The sequence below is a fragment of the Prinia subflava genome, chromosome 25 (assembly GCF_021018805.1).
Source record: "Prinia subflava isolate CZ2003 ecotype Zambia chromosome 25, Cam_Psub_1.2, whole genome shotgun sequence".
In the NCBI taxonomy this organism is placed as follows: Eukaryota; Metazoa; Chordata; class Aves; order Passeriformes; family Cisticolidae; genus Prinia; species Prinia subflava.
In genome coordinates this window covers 4,834,240-4,853,978 of record NC_086271.1, presented here as the reverse complement: position 1 = coordinate 4,853,978, position 19,739 = coordinate 4,834,240, and the positions used below count along the sequence as shown (strand labels likewise).

General features: G+C 55.0%; 3 protein-coding genes across 7 annotated transcripts in view; 2 read left to right on the top strand and 1 right to left on the bottom strand.

Annotated features, from left to right (window-relative positions):
- The window catches only part of RAB6A (RAB6A, member RAS oncogene family), a 40,560-nt gene extending 38,653 nt beyond the window's left edge, over positions 1–1,907 (top strand). For all 3 annotated transcript variants that reach the window (XM_063419431.1, XM_063419430.1, XM_063419429.1), the window contains one exon: positions 243–1,907. In XM_063419431.1, coding sequence (XP_063275501.1) covers positions 243–307 — 65 coding nt within the window. In that variant the 3' untranslated portion in view covers positions 308–1,907. The remainder of the gene's footprint in view (positions 1–242) is intronic.
- Positions 1,908–7,482: 5,575 nt separating this feature from the next.
- PLEKHB1 (pleckstrin homology domain containing B1) lies at positions 7,483–17,270 on the bottom strand. 2 transcript variants are annotated; one of them, XM_063419281.1, is made up of 8 exons: positions 17,169–17,187; positions 13,620–15,404; positions 12,542–12,601; positions 11,942–12,094; positions 10,687–10,789; positions 9,819–9,858; positions 8,853–8,958; positions 7,483–8,769 (listed from the first exon to the last, which is right to left on the bottom strand). In XM_063419281.1, exons 3-8 carry the CDS (start codon positions 12,576–12,578, stop codon positions 8,633–8,635), a joined length of 576 nt encoding a protein of 191 aa, XP_063275351.1. In that variant the 5' UTR covers positions 12,579–12,601; positions 13,620–15,404; positions 17,169–17,187; the 3' UTR covers positions 7,483–8,632. The 2 variants fall into 2 exon arrangements, with proteins under 2 accessions (XP_063275351.1, XP_063275352.1); XM_063419282.1 differs by lacking the exon at positions 13,620–15,404 and having other exon boundaries at positions 17,169–17,270.
- The window catches only part of FAM168A (family with sequence similarity 168 member A), a 129,400-nt gene continuing 125,703 nt past the window's right edge, over positions 16,043–19,739 (top strand). The window contains exon 1 of one of the 2 annotated variants that reach the window (XM_063419278.1): positions 16,043–16,330. In XM_063419278.1, the coding sequence (XP_063275348.1) occupies positions 16,058–16,330 (273 nt within the window). In that variant the 5' untranslated portion in view covers positions 16,043–16,057. The remainder of the gene's footprint in view (positions 16,331–19,739) is intronic. The other variant, XM_063419279.1, reaches the window with a different exon arrangement.

Below are 19,739 nucleotides of genomic sequence, written 5' to 3'. Positions count from 1 at the left end.
GACATCAGTGGGATTGCTGGGAAGAGCAGAATGGTTAGAGACAAACACTGGGGTCTGATATAATTTCTGCTGCAAATTTAGTGTGCCAGTGCCAGGGCAGGAGGGGCAGGTGAGCAACCTTCAGTTTGGAGCTGAGTCTTTCTGAGTATTTCAGTGGGAAACACTGAAAATGCCATTCAAAATCCTGCTCCTGGTAGGGAAACAGAGTTGCAGATCTGTTTGCCTTAACTTCCTCCTTCCAGTGATTGACATAAAACTGGAAAAGCCTCAAGAGCAGCCTGTCAGTGAAGGAGGCTGTTCCTGCTAATACCATGTGGCTTCCACCTTTCTCCAGAACATCACTGCTTTCCCTCCCTGTCCTCTTCATTGACTGCAGTGTGAATATTGGCTTGAACCTTCCCCTTTCCGTAATAACGTATCGCAGTTCATCATCGCTGGCTGTCTCGTGGAGATGATCTTTAGCTTCACAAGCACACCCCACACACACACACACCAACAAAATATCAGTGTCTTCATTATTTATAAGAAAAAAAGAAAAAAAAGCCAAAATATTCCACCGTATTCTAGGTATAACTTTAAAAAAACAACAAAAGCAAAAAAAAATCCAAACAAAAAACATAGGTACAATTTCTTAATATTTGTTCCTTTTTTAATATGTTATGATATTGCACTTTGAAATGATGGCAACTGAGTAAGTTTGGAATTGGACCTAGACGAGATGTACGTGCAGAAGAAGGCTTGCAAATCTGACCCATTGGATTTCTCTCGGAAACTGGGAATGCGTAGACAGCAGGCGGAATCGCGGTGGGAGGCAGCAGATGCCGAGGGTTAGACGCTTATCCTTGATAATTAAACACAAATTAACCCCAAGCTCTTCACTGCGTTGAGCAGGGCGAGTCTGCCTGGTGTCCAGACCAGCCTGGCCTTAGCAGGGGTTTGACACCCCCGGCTGCTGGAGCTGGGAATTCTCGCCGAGGCAGCGGGGACACACTTCCAAGGAAGCATGACTGGGAAATACGGACGGGCTCTTTGGGATGAGTGGCTTCTGGAGGATTTGGGGGGGAAGGAAAGGGTGGATGTGCATTAGCAAAACACTTGCAGGAAACAGGGAAATAATGTTTCGAGTGCAAAATGAGTTTTCAGAGCTTTTTTTTTTTTTTTCCTTTTTAAGTAGAACACCAATGAAGTGAATTATTACTGCCCAAGAGATGGGAACGTAACGGTTCAGCTGTTTGGAGGAGAAAGCATTTTGCTTCTTGGTTTTTTTAGGGGAAATACTGAAATCGGGACTGGCACTAAAACCTGCCAAAGCCGATTGTAACCTTGGAAATTTGGGAGAAAGAGGGAAGAGCAGCTGGCTGCCCCAGCAGAGGGGGAATGGCACCCGCTTTTCCAGAGCGTGGGCATAGGTCAGAGGGGAAGGGGTGTTTACTTTGATCCTACAGAATCCTAGTTGAGACATCTTAGATGGAAAGGGAGGGACTTGAGTAGGATGGAAACCAACTTCTGATTATGCAGATTTATGCCTTTATTTTTTAGCTTTTTTTTTTTTTTTTTTTTTTGCTTTTTTTTTTATGTTCAGTCTTCCAAGTTGGTTTAGTTTGGTTCTCTAGAGCTGTATAGTTTGGTTAAATAATTAGTAATTTAGTTTTCTATGGAATTAGGCTCACAATTAACCCTATTTTTTTTCTTTGATATTTATTTCTCGGCTTTAATTTTTTTTACTCTCTTCAGTGCTGATTTTGTTGTTTTCCTTTGGCTGAGGAATCTGTGTAGAGCTTTGCTGATGTTGCGAGATGTAGCTACCCGAGAAACACGGAATGGAACACACTAGAAGTGCACCCTTTTAATCTTTACTAGTCATTGTGAAGTTGCTGTGTAAGTTAATAAACACAATTGTAAATACATTGTTTGCTGGGCGACTCTGGCCGAGTTACAGTGCAGGAAGGAATTCTCGAGTCTGTGTTGCGATTGCGAATTAAATGGACAATTGCAAGGGAATATTCAGGCTCCTCCTTGGTTCTCTTCTGCCCCTCTCTCTGCCATCTAAAATAACCACCTGGGGGAGAGGAAGGGAATCGTCCTCACCACCACTTTCCCCAGGAAGCGGGCATAAAAGAGTTGGAATTCTTCATTCCTGAGGTGAATGCCAGGCTCATGCCCTGCCCTGGGTTTCTAGCAACTCTGCACAACAATAACTTAAAGGCAGAACGAGATGTAAAAGTGCTTTTCTAATGCAATATTAAAGGCGAATTTTTTTGACGTGGCATGTCTTGAAATAAACATCAATGATATGTGACAAAGGATCATTCTTTATTTAAAAGAAACTCTCTGGGGGAAGGAAACCTGGCTGCTTTTCCTTTGTTGTACTGTTCTTAACCGTGCTGAAATGCTTCATCCTGCTGCTTCTTCCTCTGCTTTGGTTTGTTTTTTTCTCCTTTGGTTCTCCGTGCAGCTCCTGTTGGTCCTCATTTGGCTTTTCCCCACGAGCACATCCTTTTTTTTTTTTTGCTTGCTTCTGATAGAACCAGCCCCCTCTGCTTCCCACAGTCCCAAGCTTTAAGCACTGGATTTAAGGAGCTGGCTTAGCCCATAGGGGCTGTGAGGGACCAGCAGCCTGGATGCTTTTCCTGGAGGACCTGGGAGCAGGTTTGTCCAGAACACGCTGGAAACAAAGGTGTGGAGAGCAGCGTTCCCAGAGCCAGGGGCTGCAGGAGCACGGATGAGGCCCCTGGGGCTGTCAGCACAGCCAGGTATGTTCAGTGCATGTCCTTGCTGATAGCCTGGGCTTGGCGTGAGCACAGGCTCAGTCCTGTCCTCGTCCCAGTTCTCCAGGGAAAACACACTTCCAAGGTGAGCACAGGAGCAACGGGGTCCTTATATCAATTTCTTTTGTTGTTACTTTTATTTTGCACCCTCCATCTGTCAGGTTTTAGATTTTAATTTCCTTTTACTCCATGGACGTGGCCAGTGGAACCATAGGAAAAGGTGTTTTTAATGCTGGTTTTTGTGCGATTTTTTGAGTGAAGGTCTCGGCTCTGTTTCTTTTCTCCTCCCTGCTCTGGCTTGCTTGTTGTACAGTCCATCATGCAGCTATTCCATGCCTCACGTTTTGTCTTGATAAAAGTAGTTGAAGAAATTGTGTAAGGGGAAAAAAAAAGGTTCCTTTTCTTCATGTTGGAATGTCACTGGTACCTCAGCTCTGTTTGATAATATGAACCAACCAGAACAAGAGAACAAATCCTTAGTGCTTGAACTAAATAAATACCTGTCTCATTGGAAAGCTCTGGGTCTCTTCTCTCAGCACATGCAGCGCAGCGCAGGCGGCAGCTGCAGCTCCTCACGGGGGGCTGCAGGAGAGGGCAGGAAGGGTTTTGGGGTGGTGTTTGGGGTGGTGTTTCAGAGGGGAGGGGATGAGGGCTGTGTTTGCTGTTGCTGCGGTGTCTCTGCCATTGTTTCCAGCGCCCCAGGAGCGATGCCGGGGCCGGAGCCCGGCCTCTGCCGGCTGCAGCTCTGCCTTTGTGCTCCTGTCCTGCTCCTTGCATCCAGCTGCTTCCTGGGCTCCCTTCCCAAAGGCACCTCAGCACCGCCTCAGCTTCCCTGGGACACGGGAGCAGGAGCCCAGCTTCCCTGAGGAGGATCCTCCTTGAGCCTCCTTCTTGCTGGAGACGGCAGCCGGGTCTGCGGGGCCGGGGCGGTGAGTAACAGATGCTCTTTAGTGAGTTACTCTTTGCTTTCCTGGAGGAGAGAATGGTGGAATCACAGCGTGGTCGGGTTGGAAGGGACCTTAAGTGCCACCCACTGCCAAGGGCAGGGACACCTTCTGCTAGCCCAGGTTCCTCCAAGCCCCATCCAGCTTGGCCAGTAGAGAAGGGGAATTACCTGGGTTTGGTGTGTGCCCAAACACACCTTGGTCAAGCTTTTCACTCTTAAAAGGACCAAGGTCATGAAACTGGAACGCAGTGGTGGAGATGTGCTGGAATTAGGGATATGGGAACGGTCCTGTGGGGGGGACGAGTTCCTAGAGAAGGTTTTTGTCACTGGGGGGAGCTTCCATTCCTTGTAGCTGGCACCTGCAGGTGCTGCCCTGGCTGGGAGCCTCTGGAAGCACCACGTTCACCTCCTCCATTCCTCCTGGCTGCTGCCGTGGGTATCCTCGGGACTCCCACCTCCTGGCTGGTATCCCAGTTCCCAAGTTCCCTCTGGTGTAGGACTCTGGGTTAAACTGCAGATCTGGGGCTGCTGTGGAGCAGGGGATGGGTGGGGGCCCCACCTGCTCCCCAGGGTGCTCTTGGCTGCTTGCTCATGGTGCACCGGCTCGAGCTGCCTCTCCCAGCCCGCCTCCAAAATCCAAGAGGGACTATCTGGCTAGGCTTGGAGGGTGCCGAGGGCTTCTTTGCTCGCTGGTGGGATCAGCCCTGGTTTTTCCAGGCTGGAGCAGCCACAGCCTCCACCTGGCAGCATCTGCAGAGCTGCTGCAGTAGCCGAGCCTTCTGCTCGCTGCAGTTCTGCTTCCAGCGCCCGAATCCTCAGCAATCCAAAGTGCAAGGGCTCTCCCTACCTGCTGCAGCAGCACCTTTTTCCATGCTGGGCATGTCCCAGCTCCGAAGGAAGATAAATGGGGTGGGCAGGCTGCGGCACAGGCTGCCAGCGCTCCCGCAGTCAGGGAGGCAGCTGCAAACACCCGGCCCTTGAGCAGCCTCTCCCTCCCATCTGTGCTGCCTCCTGCTCTGCTGCTCTCCTGCTGCTTGAGCCGGCCTTTCCAGGCTTGCTGGGCTTCAGGTTTCACCAATGCAATTGGTATTTCATCGGTTTAAGGGATTTTTCATCAACTGGCAAAAGTACCGATTTTATTTTCCCCCCCCTTTAACCATTTTTCCCTTCCCCACCTGGGTCCGAGCGCATGGAAAAGTCAAATGTGGCTTTTCATAAAATATTTAGGATCCGCTTGTAGGAGCAGAATGGAGCTGGCTGCCCAGATCGATGCTGGAAAGGCCGGGCTCAGGCATGGCGGGAATTAAATGCCTGTGGAATTGCAGCTCTGCCCTTCCTGGGAGGATGAGGGGTAGGCAAGGGCTGGAGGCAGCTGGGTGATGATGCTCCTGCTGCCCCACAGCTCTGCCCTGCTGCGTTGGGAGGGAGGGTTGCTGCTTCCAAATGGAATTTTCCAGGCTTGCCACCTGTTTCCGAGGGTTTGGGTATCAATTAGAGCCATTTTGAGTGCTCGCTGTCGGCCACCCGGAGAGCACGTCTGCAACGAGGATGTTATTAAAGGCTTGATTAAAGTTACTGTTAATTAAAGCACTGAAGTGTCTCTCCCACAGCCAGTGGGTCCTGGGATAGAGGGCAGGGAAGGGAGAAAATGGGATTTATCCATGCTCCTGGCACTGGTGGTTTGGCACTGACCTCTCCTGCATTTATCCCAGCTTGGGAAGGGGGGCTGTATGGAAATTGGAGCTTTGATCCTGACATTTCCTGAGCTGCTTGATTTCCAGAGAAGTGGGTTTGGGTGGCTCCCAGCTGATCCCTGTGCCATGGGATATTGTGGGATTCATTGTCCAGATTTGTGGGCATGATGGGCGTTTAATGGCTTGTGCCTGCTCCTTACTGCGGATCCCGTTTTTCTGTGGGGTTTTGGAGCTGTTCTGAGCTTTGCTCTGTGTTCGGAGCTTCAGCAGCTCTCCCTGCTGGGAGAGAGGAGTGCTGCAAGTCTGGATTGGAGCTGGGAACGGAGCAGGTCAGCCCTGATCTCTGTCCCTCAGCGCTCCTCGTCCCTCTGGTCCTACCCAGCGCCTCTCGGCTGGCACCACCAGCTCCTGGGAAGCCCCTCCTGAGTGGAACAGACCAAGCCAGGTACTTCTGTGGGCTGTGGTTCTATTGTTTGTGCTTCCAAAATTATTTATATCCTATTTAATTGCTCCTTCGTTTAGCTTCCTAGTGCAGGGCCTGCCTGCCACCAGCTGTTCCCACCGGCAGCGTGAAGACCCCGGGAATTGCTGCTGGTCCAGCACTGTCCTTGCCTGGACTGCTCCATGTCCCTGGATCTCTGGGAGACCAGCACAGCAGGAGAGAAGCAGGAACAGTTTTGGGACGTTCAGGTACTGCAGGGATGAGGAGCATGGGTGTCTGACCTTGGGAAGGAGGAGCTTTGGCAGGTCAGCAGCTGGACATGGCATGGGAAGGTCTGGGGAAGTTTCTAGGTCGTGCTGCTATTGGTAACAAGTTTCCAGCTCTTTCCATCTTCCAGTGTGTCTCATCTGGGATTATGCACCTTGGCCAGTGAATCATAAAATGGACACTGGATTGGTAAATTAGATATTAGAGTAAAAATCTTCCCTGTGAGGGTGGTGAGGCCCTGGCACATGTTACCCAGAAAAGCTTCCCAAGATCCCATCCATCCCTGCCCTCTGGCAGTGGGAAGCCACTGCCCCTTGTCCTGTCCCTCCATCCCTTGTCCCCAGTCCCTCTCCAGCTCTCCTGGAGCCCCTTTAGGCCCTGGAAAGACTCTGGAGTCTTCTCCTCCCCAGGTGAGCACCCCCAGCTCTCCCAGCCTGGCTCCAGAGCAGAGGGGCTCCAGCCCTGCAGCAGCTCCGGGGCTCCTCTGGGCTCTCTCCAGCAGCTCCAGGTCCTTGTGCTGCTGGCCCAGGGCTGGGGCAGCTCTGCAGGTGGGGTCTCACCTGACACAGGGGCAGAGGGGCAGAATCCCCCTGCCCTGCTGCCCAGGCTGGGGGATCAGCCTGGAACATGGAGGTTTGGGGATGCCAGCACACACAGTTGGGACGTGTCACAGGTTGGAAATGGGGACAGTGACCCCGTGACGTGGGAGCTGCTCCATTCCCATGGCCACCCCTGGAGCAGGAGTAGCCCTGGGTGCTGGTTCAGCGGCCCAGGAGCAGCGGTGCCACGGGGAGGTGCCAGTGAGTGAGCGCTGTGGGGTCCCAGGGGTGAGGATGCAGTAGGGTGTGGGGGGCTGGATCCTTCTCTTCTCCAGCCCTTGGGAGCTGGGGTCTCTGCTGGAATTAACAGAGCGGTGCAGGGGCTGAATCCCTGGCTTAGAAGCTGGGAGCCAGGAGTGGCTCCTGCCTTGTACAGAGCCAGGGATTCTGTTCAGGCACCTCAGAGCTAAAGCGGGGCTGGCAGTGCCTGACCCTGTGCTTGGCCCTTCCCAGGCAGCGATGCCTCATCCCATGGATCCGCGATGCAAAGGAAGGAGCTGCTCTGCCAGCACATGATGGTGGTTCTCTCGCACAGGAGCAGGATTCTGGGGGCAGCTTGGTCCCTTTTGTGTCTTCTTGGGGCCACTGTGCCACACCCAGAGGCTGGAGGTGCGACCCCAGAGCTCCTGGTTGGAAAGAGAGGGAGCCAAAGGGGAGCTGGTGACATTCCTGGGCAGCTCTCCAGGGGGACACAATCCTTCCCACCCCCGGAGGTGGCCGAGCCTGAGCGTTCCCTCCTCATCCTCACTCACCCACAGGCCAGGGCTGGTTTTCACTGCCTTTATTAGACTTCAAAGAGGGTTTTTTGTCTTTTTTTTTTCCCTTTCTGGGAGCGGGTGTGCAGCAGGAGTGAGGCAGGGAATGCAGGAGAGGATGAGGATGGTGTGTTGGGATATCCCAATCCCCCGATGGGCACAGGGGTGAACTGACCCAGGGCTCTAAAGGCAGGAGCAGGCTGGGGTGCTGGTGTCACTGGTGGTTTTCTATCCAGCTATGGGGTTTGTAATTCCTAAATTCTATGTCAGTCGTGGTTCCAGGATACCGTCCTGGCTCTAGGGGTGACACTTGGCGGCTGATCCTCACCTCATCCACCACCCAACCAAAATTCTGAGCTGCTGCTTGTCCCCTGGCCTGACGGTGTGTCCCCCCTCAGTCCCAAATCCCTGCTGTGAAGATCCCGGCTTGGCTGCCAGAAAAGCTCCCTGGTCCCCATGGAGAGCTGCCCTTCTCCCCCTCCCAAAAGTCAGGGTGAAACTGAGGATGCTGTGTGTCCCTCCCACTTGGCTGGAGAGATTGGGATGTTCCCTGGACTCTTCTCAGCCTGGTTACCAAGGGTTATTTAACTCCAGTTCCTGAGGGTTTTGTACCATTTCTCCAACTTGGCCAGCCCCGGGGCACCAGTGTGAGTTGGAAAGGGGATGGAAATCCTGCAAAGGTTTTCATCCTCCTTAATCTTTTACCCACCTCTTGAGCATCCCTGTGGTTGCCCCTCTGTGGTTGTGTCAGCTCCTACTCTGGTGCTGCAGCCTCTCCCAAAAAAAGCCCTTAAAACCCTCTGCATTGTGGGGTTTACCCAGCCAAAAAAGACCAAATCAATTCCCCCAAGTTAAGTCCCCCTTGCCCCCAAACCTGGTATTTCTGCAGCCAGCTCCCTGTGGAGATTTGGGATGGGGGAGCTCTGCCAACAGCCCTGGCAGCTCCCCGGGCCCTGTGCCGATGGGAATCGGATGCTGGGGGGTTCTGGAGCGGGTCTGGGGGGGCTCTGAAGCACTTGGGGGTTATTTAATGCAGAAGCTGGGGCTGGGAGCAGGGCGTGTGTGGGAGTCTGTCCCCTGGGCGTTCTGGGGAGGCTGAGGGGGGGCTCAGGGCAGGTTCCAAGCCAGGGCTGGGGCGCTGAGGGGGGGCCATGGCCGGGCCTAAAACCAGCACGGCATCCACATGAAGGAGCCCAGGGCGGCACCGGTGGCGGCCCCCGCCAGCAGCCCCAGCGCCATCTGGTCCCCGGAGACGCGGTAGGGATCCTCGCGCACGATGACGTGGGTCACGCCGGGGGCTGCGGGACAACCGGGGCTGTGAGCCACGGGGCACGGCCTCGGGCACCCCGGGGCACCGCACCACCCACCTCGCACCACCCACCTCCGTACTGCGGGCCGTAGTGGCCCGAGCTGATGTAGGCGGCCTGGTGCGAGTCCAGGGGCACCGTCTGGTAGTAGTCATCGTCGTAGGGGTCGTACACGTGCACCTGCAGTGGGGCGGGGGGATTTGGGGTGCTGAGTCCCGTGGGGAGAATCCCAGAGGGCCCAAGGGCTGGGGGCAGCCTGTGGTCAGGACATCCTGACTCTGCCTCTTCCTTGTCATCTTATCAGTGTCCCTATCACCTTAACCGTGTCCCTGCCACCTTAACTCTGCCCCCACTCCCTTCACCTGTTCCTGTCACCTTAACTGTACCCCTGTCACCTTAACTGTGTCCCTATAACCTTAACATCATCCCTGTCACCTTACCCATGTCTCTGTCATCTTAACTGTGTTCCTGTCACCTTAGCTGTGTCCCTATAACCAAAACATCGTCGCTGTCACCTCACCCATGTCTCCGTCAGCTTAGCTGTATCCCTGTCACCTTAACTGTGTCCCTGTTCCCCTTAACTGTGTCCCTATAACCTAAACATTGTCCCTGTCACCTTACCCATGTCTCTGTGATCTTAGCTGTGTTCCTGTCACCTCAGCTCTGCTCCCATTGCCTCTGTCTCTCTCACCTTAACAGTGTCCCTGTCACCTTAACAGTGTCTTTGTCTCCTTACCTGTGTCCCCATAACCCTGTGTCCCTGTCACCTGTACTCCTGTCACCCTCCACCAGTGCACTGTCAGTGACATGGCTCTGCCACCTGCCATCAGTGGTGGCATCCAACCCCTCCCACCTTCTTCCCCGTGGCTCCAGGGACTTTATTCCCTGTGCCCTGAGGCTGCACAGGGGTGTTGGGGAGCCCCCCAAGCTCAGTGTCAGCCTGGGAAGGAGCAGGGCTGGCGTAGCCTCTCCCAGCCCAAATCCCGGATCCCAAATCCCGTGCCAGGATGGTGTCCCTGCTCAGGGGGACGAAGCCTCACCGGGGTGGATTTAGCCTCCAGCACAGCCATCTTCCAAGCACTGCAAACAAAACAGAGGCACTCATTTTGGGTGGGTGCAGGAGGGGTGGGAATTGTCCCCTTCCTCCCCACAGGGACCTGGATGTGGCCATGGGGCCAGCACTGTTCTTTAATTCCCTGTTAAACGAGCGCAGGGATAACAGTTGGGATTGGGAATGTGCTGGGAAGTACCCGACACCACAGGGATGGGCACAGGGCAGTCCCTGGGCATGGTCCTTGCTAAAACAAGGGCAGGCAGGAAAATGATGCCTGAATTTGGGGGAAGAGTGCATAATGCATGAATTTCCACTCAGCTGAGGCCAAGCTTGGCTGATGAGGCTCTGCCTGGCCAAGGTGAACGTTTCTCCCTCCATCCAAGTTCAGCTGAACATTTGCCACTTCTAATTGTTAATATTTTTATTTAAAAAAACCCAGTTTTTATAAAAATAAAATTATTTTTAAAATTTAAATTCTAGTTTCTTTTAGAAATAAATAGAAGTGGAACAGTGCTTAAAAGGGCAGTTTGCCTCAAGCCACTGAGGGTTTCACATTCTGACTTTTTATTTCCAAATAGTGATGAAAACCCTTCTCCTCAGTCAAGCCAAGAGGGGATTTCCTATCCATGAGGAAAATCCCCCAGCAGGAGACTGACTGCTTAAAACCAGCTGCTTTGGCTCTGGATTATTCAGTGAGAACCCCAAATCTCCTGCACCTTTCACCCTGCAAGTGTGTTTGAGAACGGCCTGGGGGCAGGTTTAGCCGAGGGTGGGATGTGCTGAGAGCGGGACAGGGCTCTGGTGCCCCCAGGCTCTTTCCGGGCTGGGATAATCGGGATGGGAAAGTCGCTTACACGGCGTCGTCCTCGCTCTCGGCGCACAGCGTGGTCTTGGAGCCGTCCCGCAGCACCACGGTCAGCAGGCAGTCCCGGCTCCTCCCCTCGGGCGGCTGCACGTCTGGGAAAGGACAGGATGGGTGGGATCCAGACCCAGCCAAGGACATGGCCCAGGGACCCTCCCTGGGCTCCGAATTCCCCCTGGCACAAGAGCTGCTGGGTTTAGTTTTGGCTCCATCTCCACGTGCAGGATGCGGTCAGGATGTCACAGGTTAAAAGCCAATGCAAGGAATGAGCTGATGGGCAGAAACCTCCACCCCCGTGGCAGAAAGAACATGGAAGGGCAGCAAACGGCCAAAAATCTGCTCGAGGCCACGAGGCCGAGCTGCCTTTGTTTTGAACTTGCCAGACTGCACCCAAATTTTGTAGGAATGGGAGATGCTCATTGCTGGAGTAGGATTGTGAGCTCATGCAAGAGCAAAATCTTAAACACACGAGTATCATATGTCTTCCCCCGTTCTGCAAGCTTGGCAGGACCCTGTGGTGAGCACAAAGCTGTGGGATTGTGCTCCCACCACCGCTCCCAGCCCGAGAAAGGCGCTTTGTGCAGAGACCGTGGGCTGCGGGGCCCAGCCAAGCTGCTGCTTTGTTCTCCTTGTTTGTGCGAGACGTGAGCGATGAGTCACGGCCGTGGGATCCTGTTTGTTACAAGCAGAAACCAGGAGGAGACATCTTCCTTCCTTCCTTCCTTCCTTCCTTCCTTCCTTCCTTCCTTCCTTCCTTCCTTCCTTCCTTCCTTCCTTCCTTCCTTCCTTCCTTCCTTCCTTCCTTCCTTCCTTCCTTCCTTCCTTCCTTCCTTCCTTCCTTCCTTCCTTCCTTCCTTCCTTCCTTCCTTCCTTCCTTCCTTCCTTCCTTCCTTCCTTCCTTCCTTCCTTCCTTCCTTCCTCCCTCCCTCCCTTCCTCCCTTCCTCCCTTCCTCCCTTCCTTCCTCCCTTCCTTCCTCCCCTCCTTCCCTCCTTCCTTCCTTCCCCCCTTCCTCCCCTCCTTCCCTCCTTCCTTCCTTCCCCCCTTCCTTCCTTCCCTCTCTCCCCCAGGAAAAGCACAGGCAGAGATGCTCCAGCATCTCTTGCCTGTGAACAAGGAGGGATGAGTGAGGCAGCCTGGTTGTTTTGGGGGTTCTGGGTGTGCACAGGTGGAGCACAGGTTAAGAGGGGTGCAGCCATTGCAGGACGGGGTTGGGAATGCAGGGCTTGGGAGCAGGGCCTGGGCTCACCCTTGCACTCGCGGCCGATCCGCACGTCCCGGCAGCTGTACTTGATGTGGATGCGGCCGTCCATGTCCCGCTGCGTCTCATCGTGGTAGTAAACCAGGCTGCCATCCAGGTAGAGGACGAACCAGTTCCTCTTCCAGCGGCGCAGGATGGAGCCTGGTGGGGCAGGGAGCAGGGCAAGGACCCCAGCGAGCCCGGTGGGACACGGCCGGCGCGCTCACGAGGCCCGATCTCATCCCTCCGGCTCCCGTGAGCCGCTGCTTCCCACAGGACACCTGTGCCTGGCACGAGCGTCCGGGGCAGCGTGGCCAGGTGGCTGTAAGTGGGCAAAGGCTGCCAAAAAAGCCATCAGGCCCTTGGGCGCTGCCCTGCCGAGCGCGGGAGCGGCTCCAGCCCCGGACATGGAGCCGGGTGCGTTCTCGTGGCAGGCAGCCCCTCGCTCCGCTTACGTAAATCCGCGAGTGGCTGAGCCGCAATCTCCCTGCCCAGGATTACCCGCCCAGGTCGGAGCTCCTCGTGTCCCCCACACCCCACCTCTTCCCAGAAAACCTCTCTTGGTTTTCTGGGGCCTCCCAACATGGAAAGCTCAAGGGTGGCACTTACTCTGCCGCCAAAGCCAACCACTCTTCACCAGCGCCATGGCTGCCGCAGGCTTCGCCGGATCTGCCGGGATGGGAAGAATAATGGGGTTAAAACAGCAGCTCCTGCCTCTCCTCCGGCTCTGCCCATGGCTCCCACCTCCCCACAGCCTCCGGGGGTGAGGTGGGATGGGGATTCACCCTTGTTGCTCCTGGTATTCTGGGGGATGAGCTCAGCGCCCGGGTTAATCGGGGTTAGGCAGACGCGAGATTTCGTCATCTGGGAAACATGGCGAAGGAGGCACTCCGGCCACCTTTCCTTCTGCCTTTAATCCCATTGGGATTTAGGGATTATCGTCCCGTGGAGGTAAGTGGAGAAATCCGGGCCACGCATGAAAGCAGGCAGTGCCTCCCCACAGCCCCAGTAACTTTCCATGCTAAACGACACCTACACTTGTTTATTTTCCCTGCCTGGATGGAAATTAGCCCTTAACAAGGCCATGAAGTCATCGCTCCCCAGGTCCCCAAGCAGAGCCAACACCCCGGGGACAGGCAGGAGCAGTTCCCCGGCCACGACCCCCATATCCATCCATCAGCTGGGAATCCCAGCTCCCTGTGATGGGAACTCGGCACCCTGGGATGGCCTCCAGGATCTCCCACCAGCTCTGGGGCCACGGCGAGGCACCAACAGCCCCCCAGTACCTCTGTGCCTGCGTGACCGAGTGCCTGAGCCGCTGAGGATTCAGATCCCCGTGGAGTTTGCAGCCCTGGTCCCATCACCCGGACTGCCGAATCCCCGGGCAATCACAGCCTCATCCCCTGGCACCCTCATCCTCCTGCCCCGGCACCCCCCGGTGCCCCCATCCCTGTGCCACCCTCATCCCACTCCGCTCACAGCCCCTCGGTACCCACATCTGGTGCCCTCATCCCACATCCCTTGGCATCTCATGCCCTCCGTAGCCACATTTTGTGGCACGGTTTGTGCCCCCCTCGGGAGCCCGCAGCTCTGGGTGCCGGTCCCCCCGGCTCTCCGGTGCCCCGCTGCCGCAGCCCCGGTCCCCCCGCGCCCCCGGCCCCCCGAAGGCGCCCCGCGCATCGCTCACCGGGCGGAGGCGGCGGTGCCCGCTGCGGGATGCGCTGCGCTCTGCTCCCGCCGCCCGGCTCTGCCCGCCCGCGCAGAGAGCTGGGAGCTGTAGTCCGGCCCCGGCATCCCCGAGCGCCGGGAAAGCCCCGCTCCGCCGCGCTTTAGCCCCGAAACGCCGCTGCCCGGCGCCTGCGCCGCGCTGGTGCCGCCGGGGTTGATCCGGCAGCTCCGAGCCTCGCATTCTCCTCAGATCCCCCCTTTCTCCTCCGGATACATCCAGCAGTGGGGATGCCCCTGGGAGGGGGCTCAGCCCCAACAGGAGCCCCGGTTTTGGGGGTCCGGGCTGGGGGAGCTGCTGCCCCGCACCGAGCTGGGCACGGGAGGCGATGCTTGGGGAATGCAGGATTTTCCTCCGGTGCTGGGAATGGGTCTGGGAAGGTGTTTTGTGCCAAAAAGCATCAATCAGGAACAACTCAAGTTTTAAGCACCAAAGTGCTCGTCTGAAATAAATTTCCAAGTGGAGGGAGCAATCCTCAAATGCCTGTCCTGGCTTCTGGTGGAATTAGAACCGTCCCGGGCTCTGGGACATGAGCTTGGATTATTTGGGGAAGTCAAGACACAAGTCAGGTGACAGCTGAGGCTGAGCTGTTAATAAAAAATGTTTGTTGAGCACATGACAACGCTTAATATATATTTAAAAAAATCTATTCCAGCACATTTTTCAATGTGAAGGCCTTTCCCCTCCCCTCCCTCCAGCGCTGGCTTTACTGTGGCAAACAGCAGAAGGGATTAAATCAATCCAGCAGCCCACTGGATGATCCCAGAGGAGTTAAATTGGAATCACCCCCTCAGCCAGGCCACACTCACAGCCTTGTGCATCCCCCCGTGCTGGTTACTGGGCTGCAGAACATCCTGGTGGTGCTGGATATTCCCAAAATCAGGGAAATTATTTCGAAATCCAGCTTGATTTGAGAGAGGCAAAATCCAGAGGCTTTGTCCTGCAATGAGTCCAGAAAAAAGTTCCTTCAGGAAGGGATTTGGGCTGAAATTTGGATTTACCCTGGGTTATCCACTGGGGCTGTCTCTCCACACAGGCACATGTCAGTTTGGGATTAATTGTCCTGAAAACTTTTCCACTGTGTTTTTCCTCTTGGGAAAGAAACAGTGCCAGTGTGGGATTTGGGGGGCTTCATCTATTAATTTTTTTGTCAAATGGGGTGGGTTTTTTTTTTTTTTTTTTTTTTTTTTTTTATGTTAAATAGGTTAAATTTGGGGCACGCTGGGTGGAAATGGTGATCCGAAGAGCCAGGAGATTACTTCCAGCCAGCGAGGAGAGGATGCCATGTGGGAATACGCTCCGTCCCTCGCTCGGAAGACACAGATCCTGGATTTCCCTCCCATTTTCTATAGCAATTGGGTGCTGCTTAATAAAATCCATGAACTTTGATGCCTCTGGTTTGTTTTCCTCCAGCTGTGCCTGGTGGGGATCTCCCCCATCCCAGCCCCAGCCTTGGGTTTTGGGCAGGAAACAAAGGAATTTTGAAACTCTTCCCGCGTCTCAGAAAATCCGTGTCTTCCACAGGGGGTCTCCCCAGATTTCGGTTCAGAGCTGAACCTGGGGACAGCTGCAGATGACACGGCCAGCATTTGCTGTTCTGTCATCCCCGCTCTCGGGACAGGTCGGCACCTGGTTAAAAACCCCGCAAATCCCCCTGGAGGCTCCTTGTCCCTTAGCTGAGCCCTTTTCCCGTAGCTGAGCCCCTTTTCCTGTAGCTGAGCGTGTCCCATTGGTGCCGCTGGAGCCCTGCGGGAGAAAGGAGGAGAAATGTTCCCTCTCGGCGTGTTTGTCATCGCCCCCACAGCCCTCCCTGGAGTGGGAAGCAGAGCCTCGTCACCCCCGTCCCGACTCCCCGACGCCCCAGGGAGGCGTTCCAGATCCACGGCTCGGGAAACACAGTCTGCGGCGTGGATCTCCACCGAAAAAATACAACAGCAAAAGACATGGGACAGCAAGCAGAGGTGTGGAGTGAGGGGAGTGCCCTGCTCGTGTCAGCCCCCGGGTGGAGACCCGCAGGCGTTGCCCATCTCTTCCGAAATGCTCCAAGGGCCGAGGAGAAGGACGGGGCAGAGCCCGTGGGGACGGCGGCGGGGCGGCAGGCAAGGCCGGGCCCCGCCGATCGCCGCCCCCCTCTCGCTACGGGCCTGCGGCCCTGCGCTCGTTAGGCGACCCGGGAAGGATCTCCCGGAGCCGGGATCAGATCCCGGATCCCCGTGGAGCCCCATCTGGCACATCCCGGTAGGATTCCCGCAGCGGCCTTCTGCCTCCCATCAGCCTTCGCGGACTACAGCTCCCGCCATGCCTCGCTGAACTACAGCTCCCGCCATGTCCAGCGGCCCTACTCCCTGCCGTACTACACCTCCCAGCATGCCCCGCGCCTGTCCGGGCCCTGTCGCCTAATGTCCTTCCCCCGCCTGCGCGCGGACTACGCTACCCATAGCCCCTCGCGCGAGGCGGCCGGCGGCGGGCCGCTTGGCGGCGCGCAGGGCATGCCGGGAGCTGTAGTGCCCGCTGCGGCGGCGGCTGTAACGGTCCCGCTGGTGGTACTGCCCCCCCTACCCCCCCCATTCCCGGCTGGCGGCTGCGGGAGCAGCGGGAAGAGGAGGAGGAGGAGCGGGAGAGGGAGAGCTGCTGTACCGGCACAGGGGCCGCCGCCGCCCGAGCAGCCGCAGGTAAGGGGAGGGGAAGGGAAGCGGGGACACCCCCGGGTGACAGCGGCGGGAAAGGGGTGGCGGCGTGGGGGCGCGGCGGTGATGGAGGGGGCTGCCCCCGAGCCCCGGAGCGCTCAGGGAGGGGACGGTGGGGGAGCATCCCCCCAGCCCGGGCGGGGAGCGGGGCAGAGCCCGTGTCCGTGTCCCCCGGGCGCCAGGAGCCTGCTGCCCCCGCGGCTCCTGTCCCTGTGTCCCCTCGGAGCCCGTGCTCCGTGGGGGCTCTGTCCCCCAGCCCGCTGTGTGTCCCCCTGTCACAACCGCTGTTGTCCCCCGGAGCCCGCCGTGTGTCCCCCCGGTGCAGCCTGTTGTCCCCGCCCCGCGCTGTCCCCCCCAGCCTGTTGCCCCCCAAATCCGCTGTCCCCCCTTCCCGGGGGCTGTGTCCCCCCCGGGGCTGTTCCCCATCTCTCCCCCATCCACGGGAAGAGGGGTCGGCATGCCCGGGCTGGGGGTGCCCCCCGGGATGGGCGATCCCCCCAAAATCTCCCGGCGGCCGGGAATATCGCAGCTCCGTGCGCCGGGAAGGGCCGAGCGGAGCCGCGGGCCCCGTCCCGCAGCCCTGCGGGGGGAAAATGCTCTTTAAATGGGTATAAAATGGTTAAAGGCTCCGCGGAGCGGGGGGATGTCGGCGCGCAGCATCCACAGGAATGAAAGCGGGCACAGCCGGGTTGGGAAAGGCAAGGCGGTGTTGGGATTTTTCTGCCTGGGTAAAATGCGTATTCCGGTCGTTTTTATGAAAATGTGGGTTGTTCCCCCACCTCCACCTTTGTTTTTAAATTTCTTTTTAGTAATGATCGCTTACGTGCTCTGTTGTTGGCATTGTGGTGTTCAGGGCAGCGAAGTCTATCGCTATATTGTGGGTGAATAATGCCAAAAAGGAGCTTGGTTTCAGTCCTCTGTAGAGAGCAGAGCAGCCTGGAAGTATGGAAATGAAATAAATATTCATTAGCAGAAAGAGGTTTTGTACTGGCTTGGCTTCTGGGGGCATTTTTGCCCGCCCCCCCCTGCACACCGTGATGAGCTTTTGGGCTATGGTTTGTATTTCCATAGGCTGAATTTTATTTATTTGGTGCTCATTATTGTCAAGTGCAGAAAAATGAGCAGGTTAAGGGTATTTTCCCCCCCTCTCCTGGACAAAGACATGTTGTGCTAAGTAGAAAGAAACCCCAGAAAGATTCTATTTCTGTTTTAATCAAAATATGATATAAGATGCAGTGGTGTGTTTATTTTTGCTGTTAAATAGTGATGGAGGAAGTCAGAGCCTTTTTTTTTTTGTGTGTGTGTGTGTGTGTGTTTTTTTTAAGGAATGTGAATGATGGAAACATCTTTAGGGAAACATTTTGCTGGACTTGATTGCATCAACTGCATTATTTCATAAAATGTGAGCTGTGAAGTGGTTGTTGATTAGAACTCAAATTGAGGAGCGATGTTGAGCAATGTAAAGAAAAAGGAAATTAGTATGAAGAGGCCAAATGCATATTTTCTCTTTTTTTTTCAGTTCTTTCTGGTTCTGAGTTTTAACTGTTTCGTGGATTCTCTTGACCTTTATGACTGAGTCTATTTCAAAAAAACCAAACCCAAACAACAACTATGATCTGTGTGTTTGCTCTTGTTATACATACATAGTTATTTAAAGGACTGGTATCAGGCAGCATTGTGGATTTTGCATTAAATTTATATTAAATCTGATTAACTTTTGTTCTGTAAGTTGCAAATACCAACTTACCCAGTTATGCATCCCAACTTTTTATTTACCAAAACAAATGTGGACGTTTTTTAGACGGAATCTTTATCTCCCAAATCCCGTGTTTTATTTTAGGGAATGTGGGGTAAGCATTACAGATATTACTGTCCAGATCTGGGGGGGTTTGGGGTTTATTCTTCTGCTGATTAAAATCCCTGGCTGTCAGCAAAGACACACTTTTTTGGACAGGTAGATTATACATCCTCTGGAACAAAGGGACTGGAAGCAAAATGCATTTGGAACTTGTACAGAGAACATTCCTTGGAGTGAGAAACCTAAATTGCAAAAAATTTATGTGGAATAACTGGGATGCAGTCATTTAGGGAAACATTTGTGGAGATGCTTTCTGATCCTGGCTGGTACTCATCTGTCAAACTCCACGGTGAGCCTGCATTGCAGCAGGTGAGCTGCCCGGGGGGTTTGAAATCCGCATTAAGTTTTCCTGGTCCCCGTGGTCCGTAACCCACCACGGGGATAACGGGAAGAGCAGGGCTGAGAGGTGATGCTGCTCCTCAGAACGTTTCTTAGGAGAGTGAGAATGCTTTGGAGCAGCAGTTGTGTGAAAGGCCTTCAGTACCCGCACTGAGAGCACAATTAAAGTGATAATTGAATAAATCGAATTATGCCATCTGCCTGCAAGAGCCCTGCTCGGACACGGAGGTGCCAAGGCGGGCACTGCAGGCAGGGAGGTGTGTGTGGAATCCAGGGCAGTGCCTGCTTTTGGGAAGTTCTCCAAGGCGTGGGCTTGGCACCGCTCTCCCTTCCAGGGAAGTGGGACACTCACGGCTGGGATGTCGCCGCTGGGTCACCTGCTGGGAGAGCTGCTGAGCAGAATTCCACCTGGCTCTGAATCCAGGTGTTGTGCTGCTGTTGCTGGGCCGGAGGGGCTCCAGAGCTTTCTCCTCAGGTTGTCAGAACCGTGCGTGTTTCCAGCCAGGAGCCTGAGCGGATCCCGGCTCTCTGGAAGGCACTTGTCGAGGCTGTCAAAAGGGAAACACAACTTTTACATCTTCCTTTGCGAGCTCGCTCCTCCCTTCAGCGTGGATTATGATCTTCATTTGTCTTCCAGCCCTGCCTTCGGGGCCCGATGGTATCTGCAGAGGCCCCGGTTTCCCTTTCCGCAGCACAAGTGCTCCGTGTACTTTCTGCTTCCTCTGCAGTTCCTGGAGTCTCTCTGTGTGCCGGGGCATTCCCCTCCCCGCTGCTGGCCCGAGTTAGCTCCCTTGTGCCCTGACGTGCCTGTGCCCTCATCTTCCTCGTCAGCTGGGCTCAGGTTCACTGCTTAAAATCCATAAATTCTCATGTTCAGTCCATAGGAATATTCGATCCAAACTGACTGGATAGGAAACGGCTGCTGTCGTACTCTGCAGTGTTTTCTTTCTGCTGATTCCAGATTCCCATCCCTTGGTCCCTTTGGATGCTGCTGGATTCTCGTGCCGTGCATCCCTTCAGTGAACAGGTGAACATTTGTGTTTCGGTGACAGGAAATAAGATCCACCGGTCTGGTTTCTTACCTGTTGATGGTCTTTTACATCTCAGAACTGAAAAATACTCGTCCTTAATCTGTCGCTGTTTAATACTGGGAAAAAAATTTCAGGAGTTATTTCCATGTGACTCAAATACCAGTTG